Source organism: Dermacentor silvarum, chromosome 4 (genome assembly GCF_013339745.2).
Source record: "Dermacentor silvarum isolate Dsil-2018 chromosome 4, BIME_Dsil_1.4, whole genome shotgun sequence".
Lineage (NCBI taxonomy): Eukaryota > Metazoa > Arthropoda > Arachnida > Ixodida > Ixodidae > Dermacentor > Dermacentor silvarum.
In genome coordinates this window covers 2,925,001-2,952,680 of record NC_051157.2, presented here as the reverse complement: position 1 = coordinate 2,952,680, position 27,680 = coordinate 2,925,001, and the positions used below count along the sequence as shown (strand labels likewise).

At 50.0% G+C, this 27,680-nt stretch overlaps 1 protein-coding gene across 2 annotated transcripts in view; it reads right to left on the bottom strand.

The window, feature by feature from the left end:
• LOC125945148 (transmembrane protein KIAA1109 homolog) overlaps positions 1-27,680 on the bottom strand; it is a 303,684-nt gene that overhangs the window by 242,730 nt on the left and 33,274 nt on the right. For both annotated transcript variants that reach the window (XM_049666733.1, XM_049666732.1), the window contains exons 5-7: positions 15,522-15,683; positions 5,367-5,490; positions 3,346-3,644 (exon numbers count right to left, since the gene is read on the bottom strand). In XM_049666733.1, the coding sequence (XP_049522690.1) occupies positions 3,346-3,644; positions 5,367-5,490; positions 15,522-15,683 (585 nt within the window). The remainder of the gene's footprint in view (positions 1-3,345; positions 3,645-5,366; positions 5,491-15,521; positions 15,684-27,680) is intronic.

Below are 27,680 nucleotides of genomic sequence, written 5' to 3'. Positions count from 1 at the left end.
AGGTGTTTGCCTGCTTTTCACATTGTTGCATGTGTTTTACAGGAAGTAGAGAGAAGGACGCAAGGAAACGCAAGGATGTTTATGGCGAAGTAGTTTCTTAGAAAACTGCGATATGTTAGGTTGTGGGGATGCGCGACTCTCACGCGTCTCCTGTAATCCGGCTTCACCGCGTGGCTAAGTGACGGCGGCGGTCGTGGTGGTTGCGGCGCATTGCGAGAGATGGTACGAGTGTCGCGATGCTAACGCCACCAAACGGCGGGGTGACTTGGGAGAAAAAGGTCAAAGCTTCCTCTTTGGGTTGGGATCGGTAAGCGACGCGGACGTCCCGCGCGTGCGCCGATCCACGCTTCGCGAGACGTCTCGCATGGCTCGGAGCGGGGCACCGGTATGGAAGAACACGGATCGTTCGAACGCGCCACCGTTCGCACGACCGCACACGTGAACGACTAGGCGATGGTGTCATAGCATGGGGCGAACATATTCGCTCGCTATCGGGTCGCGGTGAGTCGGACTTCCTTGATCTGTGGCGCGCCCATGTGAATGTTCTATTGGTAGTAATTCGGCTAGCGTGTATTAGTGTATGAAAGGTGCAATAAATGCCCTTTTGATTGTCTGCTCTACTGTGTTGTTGTTCCTTTGTCCCAAGAGCGCATGAGAGACCCCACATCTGGCGCCCAACGTGGGGCTCTTAGGGCATCGGACAATAATTTTAACAGTTTTACTCGGTTCGAGACAACCTTTGTTTGAACCGAAGCGTATTCCTAGCGTGGATTTTGATCGCTAGCGTCGATGGCGTGCTTTGTTGAGCAAGGCGACGGTTGCTGTAGCGTGTTTGAACTTTTCAACATACTAAGCCTTTATGCGAGTGTTTTGAACAACACGTAGGTATGAGAGCCACGTAGTCTGCATGCTGGGAGAGCGAGGCTTAGCGCCCGTAGAGCATTGGCAAGCCTCAAGCGAGCAAGTGCGGAAGCCTCATGGGTGGTACGAGTTTCTTACGTAAATAGCCCCTTCTATCTCTTAGACTTTGGTCAGTTACAGCTCTGAGAGCCAGGTGGCCATGGGCCACGGGTGCCACTACGGGCTGTCTGGTATTGCAGCCTGGCACCATGCACTCCGACACCGTCAGGGACGGTGGGCGCCGTCAACTCGGATGCTGTGTGCACAGAGCGGGGTAGGACAACCTCACAGAGCTAACGTCTCCTCGCGGCTGCCTGTTGTGCCCATTTTGGGTGATGTTTTTTTTTTTTGGATGCCGGTTGTTGTCAGGGTAGCGACGCATTAGGCCTAAGGCTTTACGAAGCCGCCTGTCGCACAGGGAGGGACACAACCTGGTGGACCATGGTGTTGAGGTGTCGCACTTTGCTTCCCTCAGTTTAGTTAACCTCGCACCGAATTGAAATTACTCGTTCGACTCAAGCAAGTAAGCTTTGTTCACGTGAACTTAGCGTCTGAAATGCCACCCGAAATTTTGCTAGCCGAATTGAACATCGTACCACGTGGGCGATGCGCATGCCGAATTCGTCTCCCTTGCACTACTTTACTGTTTGTCGAGTGCGTTGAATGTACGCAGCGTGAGCGGAGTCACCCCTGGTTTGCCGTCACCTGCAAATCGTCTGCGCTGCTGCCCCGGCCTACGAACGAGACAACCCGGGCAATGGAGATGCCTGTGGCCAGTTTGGTGCAGCGACTTCGGCGGCCGCCTGTGTCCGGCTTGCAACGCTTGGCGGCTGGGAAAAGAGCCGGCAGTCACCAACGGCTACTGCGGCTCTAATTTTTGTTCGCGACGCGCGCGTTGATAGACGATGTGACATGTTTCGCCGGAGTATGTGTAGTGATTTAAGGTTGGGGGGATGTGTGGATGCGCGACTCTCACGCGTCTCCTGTAATCCGGCTTCACCGCATGGCTAAGTGACGGTGGCAGTCGTGGTGGTTGCGGCGCATTGCAAGAGATGGCGCGAGTGTCGCGATGCTAACGCCGCTGACTTGGGGAAAAAAAGGTCAAAGGCGCTTCCTCTTTGGGTTGGGATCGTGAAGCGACGCGGACGTCCCGCGCGTGCGCTTCACGGGACCGTCTCGCGAGGCTAAGAGCAGGACACCGGTATGGACAAACACGGATAGTTCGAACGCGCCATCGTTAGCGTGACCGTATACGTGAACGACTAGGCGATGGTGTCACAGCATGGGGCGAACATATTCGCTCGCTACAGGATCGCGGTGAGTCGGACTTCCTTGATTTGTGGCGCGCCCATGTGAATGTTCTATTGGTAGTAATTTGGCTAGTGTGTATTAGTGTTCCTTTGTCCCAAGAGCGCGTGTGAGACCCTACAAGTATGAAGTTTCTGGCTAAATGTCTTCAGCCAACACTGAGTGACAGGCAGAAAGCGACATTTGTTGGTTTAGAGCTGGAATACTGGATGAGGAAGAAACTTGGCACGCGACTCAATGTCTTTTGAAAGCAAGGTCAGAAGAGACAGGCCGATGCAAGGTATCCAACTGCAGTGGTGTCACACATGTGATGTAAAGCAAAATGAGATGTACTCCAATAGTTCACATATGATGAGAGCTGTCTATACAAATTGAAAACGAAGCCTTAGGTGGTTTGGGGTGAAGCCCACTTCCAGTTTCCTGCCTGTTGTTTTCCCTCTATTACCAAAAAAAAATTCTGCAAAATATATTTTTTTCTTTTTGCTGATTATGCTTATTTTTGATGTGTTTTGCACATTTAGATAGAAAATAAACATTTTCTGGGTATTTTCTCGTCCTTAAAGGGCGAAGGCTCCTGTGTAGCTGACACACAGTCACAATACCAAGACCATGATGTCCAAGACCTTCCAAAATGGGAACATGCCGCAATAGTTTACAAAATTTACGCTTACAGCCAACTAGAACGATTCACTCTCTATTGCAGAATACAGTCATGTGCCGCTGGTGGTAAAATATATCACAAGCTCTAAAATAAATAATGGCACCTAAGCTTGCAGTTTGAAATGACAGGTGTTCAGAACCGGGCGCTGTTTTGAAAGAGCTATACGACGCCGCATTTCGTTCTTCAGAGGGGCATTTCGAATAGATATTTGTGGCTAGATGCGGTAACCCACCAGCAACAAAAATCACACTGAAAATATGTTTTTTGGACCAAATTGCTGCCGAATTGTACCTGCTGATGGCAGCTTCAGTGCAGTTAATTTTTTAGAGCTTTTAAGGGCACGTCCCTACATAACGAATTACTCATATACCAACCACTTTTTGTGGAACTATCACTATAAACGGGTTCGACTGTACTATTTGCAGTGTAGACAAATGATGCAGCAGCGAGCAAGCATTTGTGATGCACACACACACCTTTTCCTTGGAGAAGAGCAGATCCAAGGTAGCATCAGCTGTGGTGCTGAGGCGCAGATCAAATGACTGTGCACGCCGCCTCTCACCCACTTGAGGCTGAGACGTGGGCTTTAGAGGCTGGTAGTCCTGTGGGAAGAAGAACTGCATCAGCTTGTCCCGCTGACGGTCTGCCCATGGCCCATAGCTGAAACTGGTGCCTCGCCCACACTTGGCATCCAGGCCCCACGTTGGAGCACTGCGCCGTTCCACCAGGTCACCATTAGCCAGCTGCACCACTTCCTGCTCAGCTGGAACCAATCCTGGAGAAGCATGAGATGCAGTCACTACACCTCTTTCCAAATTTCCAAAAAATGTAAGCCGTCAGAAAAGCCATTTCTTAAATTCCTACCCCACAATTTTAACTAGGGTGACCGGACTACTGTCCAGCAATACTGCATCTTTATAGAAAAAGCTAAGGAGGGGCCTTTAGCAACATGCACTACGACTGAAAGCTGAGACACCCAGCAAGTTGGATTGGCTGCTTCTGAAGGGCTCATCTGTAGGGGTCACCTGGCATTTTCGGACTGCCTTTCAGATTGCTTGATCGCAACTTCGGCGAGGCAAGGTGGCATTATGCTCTTGCTTACATAGATGGTATATAGTCGTCTCCTTTTCATTCAACCCATGCGGGACCGCAAGATTTCATCGAATTATCCTAAAGCCGAATAACTAATGACGGCAAAATAAACAAATTAAAATCTCCTTTATTGCTTGAAGTAGTCCTTAATGTCTTTTTGCTGCCTCCTTTCGAAGTACGACTCAGCCAGCATGCAGTAAAGAGCGCCCACATGTTTAAATGCTCGCTCAGCATTGAACTACTGCGTTGCTGAACGTGCCATAGTCAGTGGCCCACAGCCCTCAACCCCGTCTTCTACAATGACAAAACTCCCGAGAGAGACAAAAGCAGTAGCACTGTCTACTGAATTTATTGTGTTTTCAAGGCTTTAGCAAGTGCTGCGCATATGAGGTTGGGGTCAAACTAACCGAAGCAGCCTGCTCTTGTGTCCGAACATTTCCTTCCATAGAAATGTATGATTTCTTGCCGGAACTTTTCAGTATGTTTGAATTAAGTGAGAAGTCACATTACCAGAGGTTGAATTAATGAGAGTCGACTAAACTCTTTGATGAGCACTTACGTCATCTCAGGGACATATTGAAACATCTGGGGAGATAGCGCTACATCCAGCCAACACCCAGATACCAGATGACCAAATAACAATACTGTGGCAGACAGCAGATGTCTTCTCCTGTGTGATGACAAGGTTCAGCTGTTATTGAACTACTCATCATCAGCAGACATAGGTTCACTGAGATGCTTCTAGGGCTGGTTGAACTTTTATCGCCAGTTCACCTTAGAATGCCCTGCACTGCAAGCCTATGCTGTTGAGAAAAGGTGAGCAGTGGAAATAGGATCCCAGCAAAAAGCAGCTTAGCACAACCTTCTCAACAGCACAACCTGAGTAGGCAGTACAAACCACCTTCTCAAGACGAAAGCGTTAACCAGTTGGACTGCATCCGTTCACTGGGGAGCATGTTTAGCAGAAAGGTGTTAGAGGCACAGTAGAAAGTTCCCTTTTGATGTGCTCCGGCAGCTGGGCCATGGCACACATGGAGAACTGGTGTATTTCTGTCAGTGCACAAATCTCAAAAACAGCTGGTAGTCTGGTGAGCACATCGAACTTGCTAAACTCTGACAGTATATCGTTGAGATAGACACCCACAGAGAGGGATACACTTGAGTCCTTCAAGGCAGTGACACAACAACACACGCTGATAGGAGCACTTCTACCGTACTTCCACAATGCAAGCATCTCTGGGAAACTAAGTGGACTTACTTTAAAGCTTCGTTATCTTGCACAAAATTCTTTAGCATTAAAGTCTGCATCAAATTTGATAATCAACTTTTCTTAATTTGATTCAATACTTAATTCAACAGCCCTACATAAAGGCCATTCTAGCTGATACATGTCCAGAACACCCACCTGCTTCATCTTGATAGTAGAACAGATGAACCCTGTTTGATTGAAGCACGACAAAGCCTTCACCCATGAAGCGCGGGGGTTCATCAGGTACACCTATGTACTTTGGGCTGGGAGCCAACATGACCTAAGGACAAGAAAATTTTCATGTGAGAGAAGAAATTGACATTATGACAATCCACAAGAAGCTGCCAGTAGCAAACATGCTTTGCTTGCAATATTTCTCCTCCAATGACAGCACAGAAAGTTACAATTAGGGGTGTGCTAGGGGTGGAATTTCAGAAAATCGAATAGCAAACGTTAGACTAATTCGATTCACAAATCGAATACCTACTATTTTGTTTTTCAAATATTCAGTATATTCAGTGTGGAGACCCGTGCAATGTCACATGTGGCATGCTCAGTGGAGCCCCTCGTTCGCAATACCACACAAGCGAGCGCTTCACTTCGTTCTTTTCAGTGAAAAAAGAGTGCAAGCACGCCACAAGCAGGCCGCCCCGGCTGATTCGGTGATGGGCTCTGTCTCTGTGAGCACTTCTGCCCTACTGCATGCACTCCCCAACTTCGACCCAATGCGAGGTTGATGATGATGATTATTGTGGTTTATTGGCGCAAGGGCCAGGTGTGGCCAAAGAGCGCCAAGACGATCGTAATGGCTTGTTAGTGGTATATGAATAGTCAATTATATGAACATTAGATCTGGCATGGCTGTAAAGGGTTCGTAGCGCATCCTCTCTCCAGAGGATGTTGCTGTGATAGTTTTTTATAGCACATGCCTCCAGGCCCTTGTGTCGCAAGGGCTCTGTTTATTAGGCACTTATGCTTCTGGCTAATTCTTGCATCTGTAATATTTTGTAAGTCATATCACTCTTTTGCAATGTATTGTTCATGTCTATAGTACATATCATCAGTCATTGCCATAATCTTATTACGTATAGATTTTACGCACTTTACAGCGACTGTTTTTAGACCCAATGCGAGGATCACACAGCGCCTGAACACCGTAATTCCCAGAACAGCGCCACGATTGCTGCGGCTGCCTCTGTCGGTGCAAGGTTCGTCCAGGTTAGTAGGACATATTTAAACGATAATGTGACGCAGGCATGGGGAACATCAACAAAAGCAGCACATATTTAGGAAAGTGTGAAAGCATGTGAAAAGCCACGTAGATCATATTGGATACATGGTGACGAACTTAACGCCACTTCAAGAGCCATCTACATAACTAGTCTGCGTGATCTTGGGACCGATCACTGATTGACAACCCGTACGAACATATGAGCGGCTAGCATTCAGTGACGGCTTCTGGCCCATTACTACATCGGCCAGCAGCCAATTTTCGCCATGGCCACACTGCCTGGGTTATTAAGCTTTATCGGCACTGCTTCACCGGGCATCACCAACTAGAGTTACAGTTTGGTGCCAAATCGACGGAGATCTCTTCGCAGCAGCCGCACAACACTCGGAAAACCAACAAACCACCTCACCAACGATAGCGAGTGTACGGGATGGCAGCAAAGTTGCTCACAATCGCTATCTGTGCAATGAACCGTGCAGCGGCCTCTCATGCTCGATTCGTAGACACACATCGCTCTCTGTTTGTAGGTTGAGCAACCCGTCACAAAATCGCCTTTGGATTTACACGGAAGCACCATAGTCATAAGGGCACAAAAGTGTGTGGGGATTGAGGGAGGCGCTGGCGCCACTGCACGGGCTTCACCTGTTCTGCTGTCCCTCGCATTTTTTCCCCTTCTGCGCCCAACCGGTTTTAGCGGTGGCGCTCCGCACGCAGTGGTTTACGGTGAGGGCGGGGCGCTCACATCACTACGCAGCCACGTCGGCTGCTAGCGACGGAGCGTGGCTCTATTACCTCCAGGACTAGCGCACGGTACGTACATGCTTTCCTCTCGTCTGCCGACACCTTTGTGACTAGGACTGAAGCTCGCACACGGTGCCTTTGCCCGTGCGGGGAGCGCATATTTTGTGCTGATCCTTTCCCGACGCTAAGCCGATGAGCGGTGCCTAGTGCTCCCGCGAGGTGCTCGCACGGTGCCTAGTGCCCACGCCCAGCCGCACTTGCCGAAAGCCAAAGCCGAAGGAGTTCGCCGGAGCTCTCGCGAGTGGACCCATTGGTTATCGACAGAGCAAGTAGCATAGCCGCCGGGACTTTTCCTAGCGTCGTGTCCCAGCTTGAGCCTGTGCTCTCGCAGCGACGTGCTATAGGTGCCTGTTATTGTATTTTCGCCCTGGTGCGGGACCCCTTTAGTTCCCCACCGCGCGGGCGTTTGTGCAGTTCTGGTGCCGACGGATTCAGTAAACGGTTTCCGTCAACTCAGGGCTTTACTGTGTTTTTGCGTGCGTCGCTCGGTAGCCCCTTACGGCCTCTGAGCTCGCGCGCGAGCGGTGCTGGAGGCGACGGCTGACGCGGCCCTGTGGCTCGCTAAGCTCGAACCTGCAGTGGTTGGTCTCCTGTGAGACACCAAGAACCCACAAAAGCCATGTGACTATAGCACGCTGACCATCTGCCAGCACACATTAGCGCGCAGACAGCTGATGGAAAAGAAGGGAGGGCGAGAGCATCGTGTGAATATGCTGCAACTCTTCCGATTTCTGAATCTTTTACAAGTGGCAAATCACACCAAACCTGACAATTAAACGGTGCCTACTCTTTACCATCGACGCCAACCGCGGTCAACCCACGAGGCGCTAACGATAGTGTGCGGAGCACTGTTCAAATCACGTGATGCACGTTCTGTGCTTCCCTCTGTTGCGCAGACTGACCTTACGATAACCCACCTGCAGTGGTTAAGCCAGAACTTTTTTTTTCTGGGGTGAGGGGGGTATGGGGCGGTGCCTGGTGTGGCCACCCCTGTGCTACACTACTACCCACCTGGAAAGTGGCGATGATGGGAAAGCCGATGGCGATAGAGGTGCCTCCCCACGCTTGTCCCCCAGTTCGCACACTGTGCTTAGCTCAACCTCAAGGAACCACTGCCCCAGTAGCAACATAGCAGACACAGCTAGCCTGCCAGCACTAATTACCGGCACAAACCAGGCTTCTTCCTCACACGGTTGAGTCCCCGTGCAAGCATACAGCACCAGGATGCGCCCAGATTGGCCTCGCCGCGTGGCTTTACGGTGCCGGCAGTCGGTGTGGTTGAGGGGTATTACGAGCGATGGCGCCAGTGTTGCGTGGCGACCGCCAGCTAACAGCAGGGTTACTTGGGCGCAAAAGGGAGAGGGTGCTTCCTCTTGGGTGTGGGGTCGACGATCAGTGCTGATGCTTCGCGCGTGGCCGACCTGCTTTGCGGGACCGTCACGAGAAGGCTTAGAAGCACGACACCAGAATGGACATCTGACAATGGATTCTGACACCAGAATGGATCAGACACCAGTCTGATCACTTGGCCACACCACCGTTCACATGACCATACACGTGAATGGCTAGCCGTTGGTGCTAAGCATGCGGGCGAACATATTTGCTCTTTATCCGGTCGCGGTGAGTTGTACTTCCCTGATTTGTTGCGCGCCCATGTGATGTTCTATGGGTAGTAATTCGGCTAGCAGTGCATTAGTGTATGAAAAGAGCAATGAATGCCCTTCTGATTGTTTGCACTACTGTGTTGTTCCTTTGTCCCAAAAGCATGTGTGAAATCCCACATCTGGCGCCCAACATGGGGCTTCTTGGGGCATTGGATGCGTGTGATGCGTGATTTTCAGTTTCGCTCGGTTCGAGACAACCTTTGTTTGAACCAAGGCACATTCCTAGCGTGGATTTTGATCGCTAGGGTCGGCGGCGTGCTTTCTTCAGCGAGGCGCCGGTTGCTGTAGTGTGTTTGAACTTTTTAACATGCTAAGCTTTTTCACGAGTGTTTTGAACAACACGTAGGTATGAGAGCCACGTGGTCTGCATGCTGGGAGAGCGAGGCTTAGCGCCCGTGGAGCATTGGCAAGCCTCAAGCGAGCAAGTATGGAAGCCTCATGGGTGGTACGAGTTTCTTATGTAAATAGCCCCTTCTATCTCTTAGACTTTGGTCAGTTACAGCTCTGAGAGCCGGGTGGCCATGGGCCACGGGTGCCACTACGGGCTGTCTGGTATTGCAGCCTGGCACCATGCACTCCGACACCGTCAGGGACGGTGGGCGCCGTCAACTCGGATGCTGTGTGCACAGAGCGGGGTAGGACAACCTCACAGAGCTAACGTCTCCTCGCGGCTGCCTGTTGTGCCCATTTTGGGTGATGTTTTTTTTTTTGGATGCCGGTTGTTGTCAGGGTAGCGACTCATTAGGCCTAAGGGTTTATGAAGTCGCCTGTCGCATGTGGAGGGACACAACCTGGTGGATCGTGGTGTTGAGGTGTCGCACATTGCTTCCCTCATTGTAGTTCACCTCGCACGAATTTAACTAATTCAGTTGACTCAAGAAAGCGGGCTTTGTTCACGCGAACATAGCATCTGAGTAGCCGCCTGATTTTTTTTTTTGCTAGCCAAATTGAACATTATACCACGTGGGCAATGCGCATGTAGAATTCCTCTCCCTTGCATTACTTTAGTGTGTCGAGTGTATTGAGTGTACGCAGCGTGAGTAGAGTCACCCCTGGTTTGCCGTCTCCTGCACATCATCTGTGCTGCCACTCTGGACTACGATCGAGCAACCACAGGCGAAAGAGGGGCCTGTGGCCAGTTCAGCGCAGCGACTTCGGTGTCCACCTGTGTCCTGATCGCAAGCCTCAGATGCTGGGAAAAGAGCCAGCAGTCACCAACGGCTACTGCAGCTCTCGCCAACAGGGCACGTCGGGGCGAGCGATCCTTGCTTGTGCCAACTTCTGCAGCACCATTTCCGAATCCTGGCCTGGAGTTGTACCATCGAGTTCGCAGAGCTTCTCCTGTCACCAACAGATGGCAGCGGTGTGGCCCACAGACATTGCAGCACAGAGGCTGTGGACAACGCGTGGACGTTTCCTCGGTGCGGCCAGTGCTGCATGTACTACCGTTCGTTCGCGACGCACGCATTGTAAGACCATGCGACACGTTTCGCCGGAATATGTGTAGTGATTCAAGGTTGGGGGGATATGGGGATGCGCAACTCTCATGCGTCCCTTGATGTGGTTTTCCCCGCGTGGCTCCTATCTCCTGTAATCCGGCTTCGCTGCGTGGCTTTACGGTGGTGGCAGTCAGTGTGGCTGCGGCGTATTATGAGAGATGGCGCTAGTGTTGCGCGGCTAATGCCACCTAACGGCAGGGTTACATGGGCGCAAAAGGGAGAAGGCGCTTCCGCTCGGGCGTGGGGTCGGCGAGCAGCGCCGACGCTTCGTGCAGAACAGTTCGTAGAAGCACAAGGATTGAAGAATTTGGGCAAGAGTGATAACGAAACGCACATGGAAGCGGTAGATGAGGAACCAGGGACAAATTACCGTATGCCGGCCTTGCAGCCGTACGAACCGCTAGCCGGCGGCCGGCAGGCGACCGCCCCCTCCAGCGCAGCTGACACCTGGGGCGCGGAACTGAGAGCCACCTTCGACCCTGTCGGGATATGGGGGGATGCCAACGGCCCTCTGCCTCGACACACCGAGCCCCGCGGTTGGCGCATGCCTGCGCATCAACCGCGGTCCGGTACAAGCTCGAGGAAACAATAGACAACAACCACGTGTACACTCGGAAAGCATTTATTACGACTACAACTAACACTTTGAGCAGGCCAGCTAGCTATAGTTGACATCGCTGAGAGTTCCCTCGAAGAGAATAATACACTAGGTAAAGAAGGGCTTCCGACTTACCAACTGGGGGAATACGGACGGTCGTGGCATTTGCCGCGGCAAGAACGCGGTTGACTAACCACGTGCGGGAATACGGGAGCGACGGCGGAGACTTCCGCCGTCGCCGCTTGCTGGAGACCAAAGAGACCCGGGCGATATCAGCGGGATCTCACGTGACCCACCCGGTGGCGCTGATAGCGCTTGCGATTCCCGCGCGCCGCCCGCGGAAGGAAAGTTTCCCCTCTCCCAACTCTCCCTGGCACGCATGCGCTTGACGCGACGTTCGCTGCCCGTGCGGCTGTTATGAGACCCGAGGATTCCCACAAGACCCGACAACGATCCCGCCCGCCTCGCAAGCACGAGCAGTGCAGCTGACCAGCCGCCTCCTAGTCGGCATCAAGTGTCCGCCAGCTGAGGGGTACATCACCACCAGCCCGACGTTTCCGCGGTCGCCAACCTCGGCGGGTACTCAGGCAAACGGACGTCCCTATGTGCCAGCCTCAACGTACGGGGGCCTTCTTAAGGGGAGGAGGATGTGGGGAGCACACGCCGCCACCTTCTCTCCTGCGGGCGCTCGCCGTCACTTGCGCACGTAGCGCACGCGGCAGAAGCCATGTGGACACCTTCTCCCGCGTACGTGCGTCGTCACAAGCGTGCGCAGTGGGAGCCAGGCGGACACGAGAGAAAGGCACTTTGCCCTCTCCCGGTTATCGCACGCCCCTCGCACGCCCCTCGCAACGCGCGCACCCTCGCGGCAAGTATCCGATGGGTGAGGACGACATTCCCCTCCCAAAAAGGTAAAAAGGTATAAAAGAGCTCGACTGAGAGACCCCCGGGCCTCTCTGACCTCACTACACCTGACCTGCTCCTACGGATATACCCGCTGCAACCCGTGAGTGACCTCGTTTGCGTGACTATCACACGCGACGAGGCAAGCCTATTTTATTACTTATTATACAGAGCGAACTTCCCTCTGCAAGTGTGTTTTATTGCCCACAGCAATAAACGTTGTTGAGTTGACTCGCTTGTTGCCTTATTCGCCCGAACCCTACGTAGCTGCTACGGGTTGGGGAAGACCCCCTCAAAGGGGACCCATGTCATATGTAAGAGGCCGCCTGCAACGCGAAAAGAAGAGCACGAGAAGCACGTAGCAGTCAACACGGCACGAGCCCTCGAGGTGCGTGGCCCGAGCTGTAATCAAGGGAAGAACAGTGCTGTCTGTGGATTATCAACTTGGCTCTGGGCCAAGAAGGTCGCATCGTCAGCTACGCTCTGGCAACGGGAGACTTGGGGTCCAGCAGAGTCCGTGACGTTAAACGTCCAAGGTGTGGCCGTCGACATCGGCGAAGTTCGAGCGAGGCTCCTGTACTGGCTGCAGCCTCTCACAGTGGGACCGGGCACCCCAGAGAGGATCCCTCTTCTACGGCAGGCTAGCGCGTGCGTTAGTCCTCGGGACGCCACGTCGGCACTCACGAAGAAGTTGCGACGCATCCCGACGTTAGGCCTATCCAGGTGGGCCTAGGCAATGCCGTGCCACGTCACCAAAGAAGTGAAAGACGCCGGCATCTAAGAGGAACGAGGCGACGGGACGACGGCAAGGCAACAACAATTACAGTATCGACAAAAATACCGACTTCTTAGAAGAACAGCCAACAAGCTTCGGACTGGGAAATAAGTGCGACAAGCGTAGTAAGACGACTCTTCTTTGTAGCACCGCAGACGTAGGCCAGGGCTGCCTGACTTTATGTATAGTAAACGCCAAGAACTTAACATAGGCGGAAATAAGGACATGTTTAGTGCTTACTAAGTAGGTGTATTAGTGTGAGTGTTATGTATTATTTTGAGTGAGTTTTCCTGCAAGTTTCGGGGTTTGGTTGTAATTCAAAAAATCTGTTTGCTGTGTCGACATGCGTCTTCCACCTCCATCTCTTATGACACCCGCACACCCCCGAGATCGGTGATACGCGACAGTTACCTCCCTTGTGCCTAAGAGATTACCGAACACTTTACTGGCAATTCGAAACAGCCATCGTGTGCCACCCCAACTTAACCTGGCTCGAGGCTCTCCCAGCTATAGCCCTATGTCTCCGCACCACCTACAACACCAACATTGAAGCGACACCTGCAGAGCTTGCCTACGAAGGACAACTGCACATTCCCAGAGAATTCCTCTCAGCATAGTCTCACGTGGCCACCTGCGATGCCTCTTATTTCAAGGCCTGGCTCTGATGCATGATAATTGTCCTTCATCCATCACCAGTAACACATCGTTCCAAGCCAACATCTTTCATTCAGGCTTACTTCCAGCCAGCTCACCGTTTACCCATTCCGACAAGAAAACTTTCATCATATGCATAAAAGAGAAGGACGTCCATGTCTTCATAAACAGATTAAAGCCGCATACATTCTTTCCGACAAACCATCAACACCTAACGCGCCTCCGGTAGTCCATCAACCCTCGACATCTCCACCTTCACCATAGACCACCCATTTTGGATGTTGGGTGCATTCACAAGCTTCTATAACACTGCAGTTTCTATACTCCACAGGGGAGTCATGTGGCGATACACTACCGCCACAACTGCCGGCATAGCTCGTGGGGTCTCACACATACTCTTAGGACAAAGGAACGACAACACAGTAGTGCAAACAATCAAAAGGGCATTCATTGCACTTTTCATACACTAATACACACTGGCCGAATTACTACGAATAGAACATTCACATGGGCGCGCCACAAATCAAGGAAATCCGACTCACCACGACCCAATAGCGAGCGAATATGTTCGCCCCATGCTGTGACACCATCGCCTAGTCGTTCACGTGTACAGTCACGCGAACGGTGGCGCGTTCGAACGATCCGTGTTCGTCCATACGGGTGGTCCTGCTCTTAGCCTTGCGAGACGGTCCCGCGAAGCGGGCCGGCACACGCATGAAGCGTTTGTGCGTGTTGGTCGCCGATCCCAAGCCAAAGAGGAAGCTCCGTCGACCTTTTTCTCCCAAGTCACCCCGCCATTCGGCGGCGTTGGCATCGCGACACTCGCGCCATCTCTCACAATGCGTGGCAACCACTACGACCGCCGCTGGTGCTTAGCCATGCGGAGAAGCCGGATTACAGGAGACGCGTGAGAGTGGCGCATCCCCACAAGCTTTTCCAAAGCCTTCACTGCATCATCGATTTGTCCAGCAAGGCACAGCTTCCACAAATGCACACATCACTGGCCTCAATGACAGCAACATCTATAAGTAGGCTGCGTGCCATGAAAAAGCCACTGCTTGCCATTCAGTCCCCTCGACCAAACTTGCTCTGCGGTTCACCGATTGCCGAACCGTAGCTACGGCTGCTGCTTCAAGACTCTCCTGCAATGTGTTTTACGCTTGGTACTTGTTGAAAGAATTAAGCAGCATATGTTGGTACTTTCTGGTGGTATTCGCCACTTCATTATCCCACTGTGGTATGTAGAGTGCACGACACGGTGCGGTGGTTGGAGACAAACGAGAAGCAGACTACAAGGAGTGCGCGCGCGGAGGCGAATTCCATGCAAGGAGTGCGCGCGCGGAGGCGAATTCCATGCTGGTTGAAAGACGACAACGTCGAAGACAGTGCAATACGTGAACATGCGGCGCAAGAAGAAGAAACAAAAGAGAAAGGCATGGAATCGCAAGAGACGAAGCTTCAAGCGGCCAATGAGCAAATGACAAATTGGCCAGAGCGGCAGAAAAGCGAGGCGTGCTGGCAGAAGAGAGGGAGAGTTCCAGGAAGCGACGCCAGGAGAAGGTCGGCCACCGGACCAGGAGTTGAAAACTGGCCGTCAGGTTCCAGACCCGAACCACCAGGACTTCATCCGACCAGGGTCTCCTGCGAGCCCGTTCCTGGGCATCGCCACTCTACCCGATCGTGAACTGCTGCCCGAGGCGGGCAAGCTTCTGCGCCCGTGGGCAGAATGTGAGCAGTCAGGCTACGGGCCCGAGTTCCACACCCAGCTGCCTGGACAGAACGCCGCCACCGTCTGCCCGTGCCGCCCAACCGCCTGCCTTCTCTCTCCAAGCCAGAGCTGCCGCGCTCTGGTAGCCTGCCCAACGGTCCAATACAGCGATCTTTGGTGAGACAAACACCACGTCTTTCATTGTTTCGCCGCCTCCCATCCTCTGAGAACTAGTACGCACCCTCACACACGACCTCAGCCCGAACTTGTGTGCTATTAATATCATGAGTGTGTTTTGAGTATTTTTTTTTATTTCTTGCGGCGCGTGTACACGTGCCGGACAGTCTTCGACGTTGTCGTCTATCAACCAGCACGAAATTCGCCTCCGTGCGCGCACTCCTTGTCGTCTGCTTCTTGTTTGTCTCCAACCACCGCAGCGTGTCACGCACTCCACACACCACAAAAGCCCTTCACTTGCCTTGAAACTGTCAAGCCGGCAATCAAGTGTGTGCTGAAACAAGTCAATCCTGGATGCAGCAGCTCTCGTCTTGTACGTAGCATGGCCTTCTTCAAAACGGATTGAAATCGTTGTCGGGAGAAGGCGATTTCCAAATACCAAGCGGCCAGTTGATACTTCCAGCTGCAATGAACCCATAATCACGATCACTAAAATACTGACGCTGGCTGCAATGAATACACTGCTGCACACAACTCAATTCATAAGACTAGAGGAAAGCATAAAACTGTAACTGACAGAATTGCAACAACAGGTCTCTTACACACAGTGACAATACGTGCTCATCAAATCGCTGCTCCAGGTGCACACTCTGGCAGCAAGACACAGGTAATATTAACTACACTCCTTGGCAAAGCCTCTGCTGCAGCATGGTGACATAAACTTTATGAATGGTGGCTGCTGCCTCCAAAATTTTGGTGCCCATCTTTCTTTTTTTCTTAGCAATCTTGTGATTACACATATGACACACAAGGGGATTCAGGCAAGCTCACACAAACATTATGCAATTCAGGCAAGCTGACAAACATTAAGCAAGCATGCAATCACATTTTCCATGATCTCAGAGGAATGCACATGAGGCTGCAAACAAGACGCTTTACAAACCAGTGCAACATTGCAAGTAAAAACAGAAAGGTGCAATGAATGCACAGGCAAGGAGATTGATGTTGTTACAGAATGAAGGCCAATATATATTCTTTTCATGAAAATTTAAAATGGCGACCATTCATGCCCAGCCAATCTTGCGTAGAACAACCATTCCATGCATTGCGTATACTCTTGGTACCTTTGTGCTATGGCACATGAATTGACAACCAAGAAAGTGTTCAACAATGTGGAAAGAGCACTGTCAGACCTTTTTTTTTAAAGGGACAGACAATATTTTAGTGCAACCAATATCCTACCAGCCAGTGTCCAATCCAATGAAGAAAACATTGTGGAACAATTCTTTATCAGAATAATAGCAACATGCTTTGGTGGTTTCCAGTCTAACTGCTTTGGTCATTTATAAGTCAAGCCAATTTCTCTTTTATCTAAGCCACGTTTTCAAAAACAAAACTATGCCTTTACACGTGATGCCACTGGTTGTGTTGGTGTAATGCACTTTTGATTTTCGAAGCATGTCATTTGTTAGATGTTTTGATGACGGCATGTATCCCGAAGAACAATAGAGCAAATGCAAGCATAAGGCGGCAGCGCGTAAATGATGGCCTCTTTCCATCGCCTGTTCCCATAGACGAGTAGCAAGTGGTAGGATATGCCAGCAATGCTTTTTGGTAGGTCTGGCACTTGCATTTCATATCTCACAGCGAGACCACAAAATTTGGGATACTTTCAAACTCACACAGGTACAAAAACACATGTGCGCCCTGCCATGCACTGAGGGGCACTGCAGTTCTGCCATTCCACTTATTGCTGAAAAGGCAGTGCTACTTTAAGCATCAACTTTTCTTATATCGTAATGCACACAGAAGAAGGCACAAATGCCTTCAAAATGTAACAAATGCAATTTTAAACAACATAGTATGGCGCACTTGATAACAACCAACTTACCTACTTCAACCTGTGGGGATGTGATGAAGCTACATGCTAGCACCAATGTTTCACCATAAAGTGCTGCGACATGCTATTTTTCATGACTTTCTGTGCCAATTAAAAATTATACATTATACATACAAAATTATACATACAGTGCAGTCCACGTATCACGATACCACATACTATAACAATATATCGGTTATAACGATGAGTCGACCTAAGAGTACCAACTTATGCATTAGGGCTTTGAGAAAAAAACCATATATAACGATATATTATTCACCGCATATCGGATATAAATATCGAAGTCTTGCTTCTGGGCAGCGTTTTTCATGCAGAATAATTGCGAAAGTTGCATTCCTAAGTTGCCTGTTCCTAAGACAGAGCGAAAGTTCACCTACGCGAGTTCGTATTTGCGGCCATTACCACTAGCGCATCCTGCCCGCACGCCAATTGCGAAGGAAAGCCACGGAGAGCATCGCAAGTTGGCGCAGCGTGCTCAAGATGGCACCAGCTGTTTCACGTCTGCATCAGCGGCAGTCGCGCGAGCGTTCAGAGGAGAGGAGAGGGGGGAAGAAAGTGATAAGTGAGCGGCGCCTGCGTGGCCTACGCTGCCTCTACAATCTCCCGCTCTCAGCGAGCGCAGAAGTTCGCCGCGGAAGGAGCGGGAGGTGCGCCAACAAAGCGTCAAGCCGTGTGTCTCGAGACGAAGCTGCAAAGTTAGCAAGACTCGAACAAGTATGAGCTCGCGCAGTCAATGATATCGACGATTATGAAAACCGGGAGCGCCACGATCATGAAGGCTAGAAGCAGTGACCATGCCGATCAACGGAAGAAGCGGGCTTTGTGCGCCAGGACGAAACCCTCATGGGTGAAACTACCACGGTGGAAACCGCTGACATTACCGAACTCTGGGAGCACATCGCTACTGACGATGAAATAGGTGGTGCTTCTATGGAGGAGTTTCTAAATGAAGGTAGTGCTGCCTCGTTCTGCGAAGAGATCTCCGCCGGGGCGATCGTTGTCCCGAAAGACGGCGGAGTTGTGCGACGGAGGCGATGACAGCAGTGGCAGTGACGACGAGATTGACAATGGCCCGTCATTGACAACGACCCCAACGTTCAACCAAAGTGCAATGTCGTCGATCGAGTCGCTCACTGATTTCACGCACCCTAAATTATAGCCACCAGTGTTCGCGCAAGAGCTAGACGCAATGCACACGGCGGTACTTTCTATAACGTCAATTTTTTACCGCAAGTGGCAAATTTGGTTTCGGGACGACAAAAATATATTCGTATCTTTTTTTTTTTTGTTTGTTTTTAGCAGCAGTCGAGATATAGCGATGATCGGTTACTGCGATCGGACTTTTCGTTCTTCTTGAGATCGTTATAAGTGGACTGCACTGTACAAAAAAACAGCATTTTCAATTCAGGCACCATCAATCATGGCCTTTTCAATTCCACGAGAACCTCACGACACATCAGATCCGGACAGCTGTCAGTTCTTTTACGGATAGGGAACTCCACAGGATCTGTGCTGTGCAGCCATCATGTCTGAGCTGGTTGCCTACAAAGTAGGATTTTGTTTGTTCAATTGTGCTTTCTTGTTTAGTTCATGCATTCTACGACTGAACATATTGTGAGAGGTGGAGCCCATTGAGAATGGATGCAGTCACCACAAAGGCTGAGAATATATGCTGTAAACATTTGCAGTAACAAAGGCAAAATATTTTCACAATCAGACAAATACAATGCAAACTGGCATGTAAATAGAAGTAGCAAATAACACTTGTCCTATTCATTTTTACACATTGCAATCACTATTTTATGAGACATCTTGGGAATTATGCTATGGAGACACAGAGGCAACTGCCGTGTAGCTTTGTGGGCAGAGCTTGCACTGAATTCCCAGGCTGTCACCAAGTCATGCCATCTGGGTATCACCGCACAACCAGCTTGTTTGCAGCAACACATTGTGGTGTGGTCTCGCATTGAAACACATGCCAGTTGAGGCCAGTGTAAGTAATCCAGTTGAAATGACAGTATTGCGCTTATGTGACTTCTATTGCCTAAAAAAACAAACAGGTGATACACCACCCTTTATAAGCACTCAGCACATAACCTTAAAGCAGCTGATGGCTGTTATACTCTTAGCGTGACTATGCATAAAAGCCAGACATCCCATAGTGAACCTACGAGATGGTACAGAAATTTGAAATTACAGTCAACAACTGATTTCTTGGATGCCCGATAATTCAGACACCTCTGCGGCACCACCACATACCCTATAGGGCCAATGTATAAGGGCCTCTGAAATTTCGGATGCTGAAACCCTTCGCCGTCCAATTTTACGGACTTTCTGCAGTGACTGCAGGTCCGAAACGCCAGTAATCAAAGCCACCACAGCTGCCATTTTGATTAAGTCACAGCCTCGAACCAGTGCTCTTGCATGCAATCTGCGGGCAGCCGTAGCCATCGCGACGTTAGGCCTAAATGCTGCTATGTTGGCTACCAATCTTCCTGCTGTTCGGTGCCATGTTTGTCATTAACAGAGTTCGCCGCTGTCAGAAATGGCGCTGACTACGCACGCCTTTGTCATCTTTGCAGATGGCTTCTAAGAGTAGACAGCATGGCGCAGTGGCAAACCAACGGGGGGGGGGGGAGTTAACCTCCCCCCCCACCCACAAGTCCAGCCCTACCAGTTCAACATGTACTTCAGTGCTCTGTTCACATTGTCATTACAATTCAGGAAGTGGCTTAAAGTCGAATTTTCGTCATTCATTCACTCTTAAATTCAAGGAGGGCAAACCGCGTGCGTGCTCGATGGCTTTGAATTCCATTGAAGCAGCTCTAGGCAGAAAAAAAATTCAATTTTCTCTTTTCAGGGGTTGCCATGCAGTTTGACCCCTTTTCTTTCCTTGTGCTTTCAAATACTGCAACTAAGATGCGAGACGCGTGATCGTCTGCACACTCGCAAACTTGTGCAAAAAGTGAATTTTTTAACAATTTCCCGTGAAGAAATTTAAATTAGTAGTGCTGTTTAGATGGTATTGGTAAACTAAGGCAAACTGTCTGACATTAAATTTTTTCAATTCATTTATAATGGTCACGAATGTCCCGGAGGTATCGCGGAATACTCAAAACAAGCTATTGTTGTTGTTTTTTTCTTCTATTTGAGTCACAGGGAAAGTCCAAGGATGAAATTGGAGAATCTATGAATAATGGGAATACCGTAAAATTCCGAGCAAGCGCCCCCCCTCGAGCAAGTCGAAATTACCGGCAAAGTTATGGGGGGCGCTATCCCGGAACGGCACCAAAATTCAAGATGGCCATGACAAAATATTCCCGAAAAAAAAAAAAAAAAGCGCAGTGGGAATAGCATTAAAATTTTATTGAACATGAACTTTATTAAGCCATATTTATTTTATCACTCTCAAAACCACCATTACTCAAGAGGCGTTGCTCAAAACCACCGAAAGAACTACAGAGAGAGCGCATCGACGCTGCACTGGCACGTCGCCGCGACCGGCAACACGAACATTGGTTATGCAGCTTCTATTCCAGGCAAAATTGTGTCCGCTATAGAGTAAAGTGACGCGTAATGTTCACTTTATTAAAAACCATATGTCCACGGTGAAACGTTTAGCACTAATGAGAGTTCCGATACAAGTGAAGCTCAGCTGCAGTGCATGGCTACCAACGGCGGACAGCGAACCGCGGCTCGGCCATGCTCGCATCGCAGCTGGTGGCGCCGCAAATATCAGCATGTTTACTTCATCGTCTGAAATTATTGCGAGGAGAGGGTAAAGCGGCAACGGCAGTAACAAAACATTGCTGCTTGGGAGCGTCGGCGGTTCGTGCTGAAGCGCCGTCTGCTACAGATTCGAAGTGAACTGAAAAAGGCCTAGCGAAGATATCAGTGGCGAGTGATTAGCAGCAGTGAAGCTGCTGGCGATGCTAGAGCGTAGCCGCGACCACTCCTCTGTCGCCGAGTGGTCACGTCGCTGTGCCACAGGGAACTCCTCTGCGGAGTGCGATAGGCAGATCTCGCCGACGGCCGGCGGTCCGTGAACTACAGACCGCCAGCTGCAGTTCGCCCCGATGCTCTCGTGTGCCCACTGGGACGCCCGGGTACGACCATGATTCGATAATGGCTCATCGGGGCGCCCCAATGCGCACCGGTGCGATTTGCCGAATTTGCCATTAATTTTGTGGACTGGATGTGGCAGGCCAGTGTTGGTGCGGAGCGGGAGGGAGGGGGGGGGGGAGGCGCTTTCCCGGAACGGCGCGGAAATTTGAAATTGGCAGTGAATTTAGGGGGGGGGGCTCTTGCACGGGTGGGGGTGCTTGCTCGGAATTTTACGGTATGTCACCTCAACTTGCCTGGCTTTCGAGATACAGTTACCATGCACTCCGAATTTGCTCTCTTTTCCAAAGAATCTATCTCTGTCTTCTGCCTATTAGGGCGAAGACTACGACAGCAGGGTTCGTAAGGTTTCCAAGGCAAAAATTCAAGGATATTCCAGGACTTTCCAGGACCTGTCACAGGTTTTTCAAGGACTCGAAGCGGCATCTAAAGTAGGGTTTCTTTACTCTAACATTTCCAAAAATGACTAGTTTTATTGCACTTACAATAAATAAATGTATATCATAATTATAATAAAAAAGTCTAGCCTTGATAACTTCTCAAGATCACAGCACAAAATGAACGCTTACAATAGCAGCTGAAATTCCCTCCCCCCCCCCCCCCAGTACAGAAAATATTCTAAATATTCAGCATAGGGCTATTGCACTAAAATAAAAATAAATAAATATATATCCCAATGATGTTAATAATGCCAAGCCTTGATCTTCTTGCGAGTTCACAACAATACCAAAAAAAGTTCACAAAACACAATGAATGCTCACAACAGCAACTCTGACTTCTCCACTATTAACAGGGCAAGTTTATCGAACATTTCCAAACCATTCAGTGTAATCTTGCTACACATCCATTATATTCTAACAAATAGATGCATATTGCAATTGTGTAAAGCATGTCTTGATCATTTCTCAAGTTCGCAATATTAAAAGTTAACACAACAAATACTCACAACAGCTGCTCAGGCTTCTGCAGTAGTAGCTGGGTTGGTTCATCAAACATTTCCAAAACATTCAGCATAGCGTATTTTCCTGTATATAAGACGCGTTTTTTTTTCCTGAAGTTTTCGTCAGTGTGTCTTATAGAACGATGCGACCTATGTACGTTTTTTTTTTTTTTTCCGGAAAAACTGCCTTCAAAATTGGATCCAATGTTATGGCCACGCGAAGCAGCTGGTTAACTTCATTGCTAGGGGTTCTGTGTGCGCTATCGAGGTGCTGGGTTCTCGTGATCAAATTTCCGAGCGCCATGCGAGAAGGATGGAGCCGCAAGGCAAGCAGCGGTAGGCCTACCGCGAGTTGATCGACCCCGAAGTCATCGCATCTGCAGGTCGCTGTCAAGATACGGCGCGCACCACTGTGCAAACTACGCAGTTGCAACAAGGGTACAGGCAGCCCCCCCCCCCCCCCCCTCCCTCCCTCCCGGGGTGCCTTTCTGCTTTCCTCCCTTGTACGCGATTCAGCTCACTGTCACACGCTTTCACTCGCACATACAGCGTAAGGCGCGCACGGACGATGTGATCGTCTATGGACTTTATATGGAACATCGCAACAAGCACAATGGCAGAAATGCGCCTGGAGTAGCAATATATGGCACCCATAATGATACGCTTAATTGCGCGTGACGCACGTTCACGGAGCGAAACATCACTGTAACTTTTTTAAAGCGCTTATAGAAAGAACAGGTGCGTCTTATACACCGGTGTGTCTGATATAACGTTCTTTCTTTTTTTTTTTTTTTGAAATACTGACGTTTTGAGGGGGGTGCGTCTTATACAAAGGTGCGACTTATAGACCGGAAAATACGGTAATGTTATTGCACTTATATTATCATAAATAATATTATAACAAAACCTCCATCCAAAGGCACTGAGCATCAATGGTAAAGTTGCTCCACTATAGCTCTTTTAGCTTCACCTCGCGCACAAGAGTGAAAGTGAGACAAGGCAGACCAACGAGCGAGGAGTGAAACGAACGATAGGGTGAGGAAAGCAGCGTAAACACTGCCAGCCCCAAGCCAACACCAAAGCGCGACACGGGCTTCTCGCTCCGTTCGCGGTTTGACGCAGTGAAGCCTCTTATTTTTTCCGTGCAGTTCTGCAAAACGGAACCATGTGTGCTTGCGCTGGCGTGTTGTTTCTGAAATAGGAAGCTTGTCAGATCGACGCCGATTTACCACAGAAAGGAGGTTGCAATGTCAATATCAGAGTGCAGTGCTCACGAAATTTAAGGATTTTCAAGGAAGGAAAAAAATTCCAGCACTTTCAAGGGCCTTGAAAACGCACTTTGCAATTTCAAGGGTTTTCAAGGATTTCAAGGACCTGTACGCACCCTGACTGTCTTGTTTGATTGGCCAACAATTGTTTTAATGGTTGTTTTTAACGACTTTATAAGAAAATTGCATATTATGCAATGTGCCTGCTCCCCTCCCCACAAAAATTCAACCCCACCCTGGCAGAGATTCTGGGTGTGCTACTGGCACGGGGGGTCTAAATAATGTTGCATAATGCCAGTTCCCAAAAGTCAACATCGCAGCAATACAGCGATGTTACACGGTCAAGCATATGCAATATATTGCGGTGAAGCAGACGAAGAGTGGAAAGGGGCCATTGTCACAAGACACAGCATGTGTTCCTTAATTATATGTGTGCATCTACCGTATTTTCTCACAGTACAATCCCCGATACAGCTAATAAGTGCACTGGTGGGTCTTCAGAGCTATTTCGGATGTGCCTGCGGAGATTTAAGCCCTCCAGTGCAGTAAAGGGCATGTATTAATTTTTTGGTACTGTACGAGTCAACTGACGTTTTTACGGCCCCTAGGGAGTTGGAAAAATCTGACATTAACTGTGCGTGTGTAATGGAGAAGGATCCATGGATCTCTTAAAGGAACAAAACAGCGAGTCACGCTGTGTGCCTCTCACCACGGTGCTCTTCATAGAGGACTGCATATGCTGCGTTTCGCAGAATAGCACATAAGAGTTTGCCATGGTTGTGCCAACCTAAACACATTGTGAATGCCAAGGGATAAAACACCAATCACGCGCACTGCATTTTGATGCCAAGGATACAAAGCATATTCAAGTAGTGTTGTCTTGTGCAGTTCATAAGTGCCCAACAGCATTTGACTGCACTTGCTTGCTGGGCTCATGCCAAGTTGTACTCATAGCATATTATAGCACAACCTCGTTAACTCAAACTTTATTATCTCAAAATAATGGCTCAGTCAAAATGTTTTCCCTCCCTGGTGTCAATGAAACATTTTTCGCACCTTGAAAAGCTTTTGTGCCAGATTCCGAATATCTTGATATCTTAACTGCAGAAATACAAGAGAAAAGTCTCTACACAAAGGCTTTCATACTTTGTATACTGTTGCAATATTATCAAAAAGTGAAAACCGAATACTGCAGCTAGGCAACTTTCCATTAACTCTTTCCCTACCATGGGGAAAGTAGGTGTTTTTTGTACGTTACGCCAGATTTTTTTTTTTTCCTGAAAGAACTACTGCACTCAAAAGTAGAATGAATGCACTTCTCATGCATAAAATTTTATTACGAGATGTATGTACAGTTAAACCTGGAGATAACGAAATTGACAAATTCCCGGAAAACTTCGTTATAAAGAGGATTTCGTTATATGCAGGTTCGGCACGAAAATTCGAAAAATAAACGTTTACCGTATTTACTCGATTCTAACGTGCCCTCAATTGTAATGCGCACACGTTTTCCGTTTTCGTCGAAGCACTCATCCTAGGAATGTTACACCAGGTACCGGATGCGTGGACGCGATCGTTTCGCACAAGCACGAGGCATCGGAAACGAAGAGCGAGCGTCACGATGGCGTCGTAGCGTCGTATAGTGTTACACTAGAACCTCGCTGTTACGTTCCCGAGGGCTGCGTTTTCCCGGCTGTTACGTCGTTTTCGACCGGTCCCGGCACAGCTCCCTTAGAACTCAATGCATTGCGTCACAACTGTGGGACCGTTCCCGCATCATACATTGCGAACTGCCACCCCGCGCCGGCCCGAGCGGCCATTTTGACTTTTCATGTCGCTTGGCTTGGTGGCTTGACGATGGCATTGGCCGCCCAAAGTGCCGGGGGCGACAACTATGACGGATTTTCGGTTTCCGCCAGCAAAAGTATGGCCCTTGAGATCCGTATTTGCTATATAAAGATAGTGTCCATGACGCGTTGTGGCCCTAAAATTGGTTTTGGCTCACAGATATTCCGTATGTAAGGGTACGGCCTTGCCGGCACGCATTCTGTCGATTCTGTGCTGCCAGCTAGGCTAGGGATGAACGGCGCTAACAACTTTCGTCCCCGTAGTACCTAGGCGAAGAGAAATTTCAGGGACCGAAAGTCCCCACATTTCTCTCTCGCACCCACTACTCCTCGCGCATGCGCAGAAAGAGCGGATAAATCCAATTATGATGTGCAAGTCGGCCACGCTAGCGGCAAAAAACGCGCGCGTCATGCAGCGAGCGGCAAGTTGCCGCGCGTCAGCGCCTTGCTCTTGCCGCGAGGCCACCGTGGCACGCGCGTCTCGCCGCGCGGTAGGGCGATAAGATCTCCCGCACTCTCTGAACGGGCGAGCAACACCGCGAGCGCTCGTTGTTTCATGCGAGAGACGACGGTCGTCGATTGAAAACCCGGCACGGACCGGCGGCGTTCCGGTTGTGATGGCTCCGTGACGTCACCCTCGTTGCTCTTGATTGGTTCTTCATCTCGCGGCACGCGGCATTTGCCACAAAACCCATTTTGCGCGGCACGCCGCAAGACCCCCGATTGCTGCCGTTTTTGCCGCGCGTTTCTGACGCGCGTTTTTGCTGCGTGTTTTTGCCGCTAGCGTGGTCATACCCTAAAGTCCAACGGCGATAACGCAGTCGCCGCGCGCCGTATGGTGTATCTGCGAGTGAAAACATGCGAGGGGAGCCGACGACCGCGCGTCTAAATCTCGCGCGCGCAATAAAAGCAGGGAGGAAGCGCGCCTTCTTCCGCTGCGCTCGAGGCACCGGCGAGGGAGCGAGGGGGGAGGGATAGCGGGGCGGCGCGCGGTCGCGCAGGCCGTATCTTGAAAGCGATCTGCGTTGGGGCAGAGTCTAGCAGTGTAGGTGCGTCGGCGGCTCGTAGCTTTCTGCGTGCTGTGTGTTCTCGGCGCTCAGTTTGCGTTGAAGCGATAGACAACAGCACAAAGGTCACTTCGCTCGGTTCTCCAGCGGCGCTTCCACACACCGCCAGCGTTTGACAGCGCGTGTCCACGCTTATCGAGTCTGATGTGCCACAGCGTGTACCAGCGCGTAGTCAACATCAGCTGGAAAAGGAGAGAGTGCCGGCTTGGCGGGCTAGGCCAGCTGCAGCAAGCGGCAGGATCAGATTTGAATGAAGGGAGGGGGAAAGGTCACGCCCGCGGCGGCAAGATCGCCGGGTCGAGGGATGCAGGGCCGCCTCGCACACGCACGCACGCACGCACACGTGCGCTCGCTTTGCATTCCATCGCAGTGGAGAAGGTGCTTTCGGTTGCTGCTCGCGCAAAAATGACAAAATTTGGGGCGAAATCTCTAGGTGGTCGGAGGGGAAAATTCGTTATATCGAGGGGGTCTTCCGCTGCCACTTCGTTACGTAGAGGTCTCAAATACATGTGCTTCTATGAAGTAACAGCGGGGAATCGAAAAACTTCGTTATATCCAGGAATTCGTTATATGGAGGTTCGTTATAAGCAGGTTTAACTGTAATAAAGAAGATATAAATTGCCGAAGTCAAGATTGTGGGATAAAATTTATCAGTTTATAAAGACACGATTGTATCTACTAAAAAAAATTTATCGAAAATTATGAGCTATACAAGATGTATTGCCATCTAATAGGCACTATCTCCAAAAAAATCAACATTTTTCATTGAACATGTATTCCTCTTCAAAAATTTAACAGCAGCCACTACAGTTGGGCGTGGCGGGCTGCAGCCACTGATGTTCTGGGCTGGTTTGCGCACCGTCGCTCTGAAAGACTGGTGAAAAAGTGGCATCCTCAGACTCACTGCTGCTCAATCCATCGATAAAATCCGCCGCAGACGCAGCAAAATCACGAGACCTGCAATCTCTCAAAGCGCTCGCGCCGCTCTTGGAGGAGGCCATTTTTGCTTTCTACTTTGACGATCGCAAAACTTTGGAGAACATTCAAAAATTACTACCTGGCGGGAAAAAAAGCGAACTGCTTAGAACACTAAAATATAGTTCTCTTCCTTCACGTCCAATAGTGCAGTGCGTCAGTGAGCGGCACGGAAGGTCTCGAAAGCGGCATTTCAAACCATCGATAGTGGGTTAACGATGCCCAATGGGAGCGGTACAGAAAGAGTTAATAGTGTTAACCAGCTTTGGCACACGACCTATGGTTGTGCTGGGTTGCGCAATCTCTTGCAGGAGGGGCCCTGACGTCGTTCTTGGGAAAGC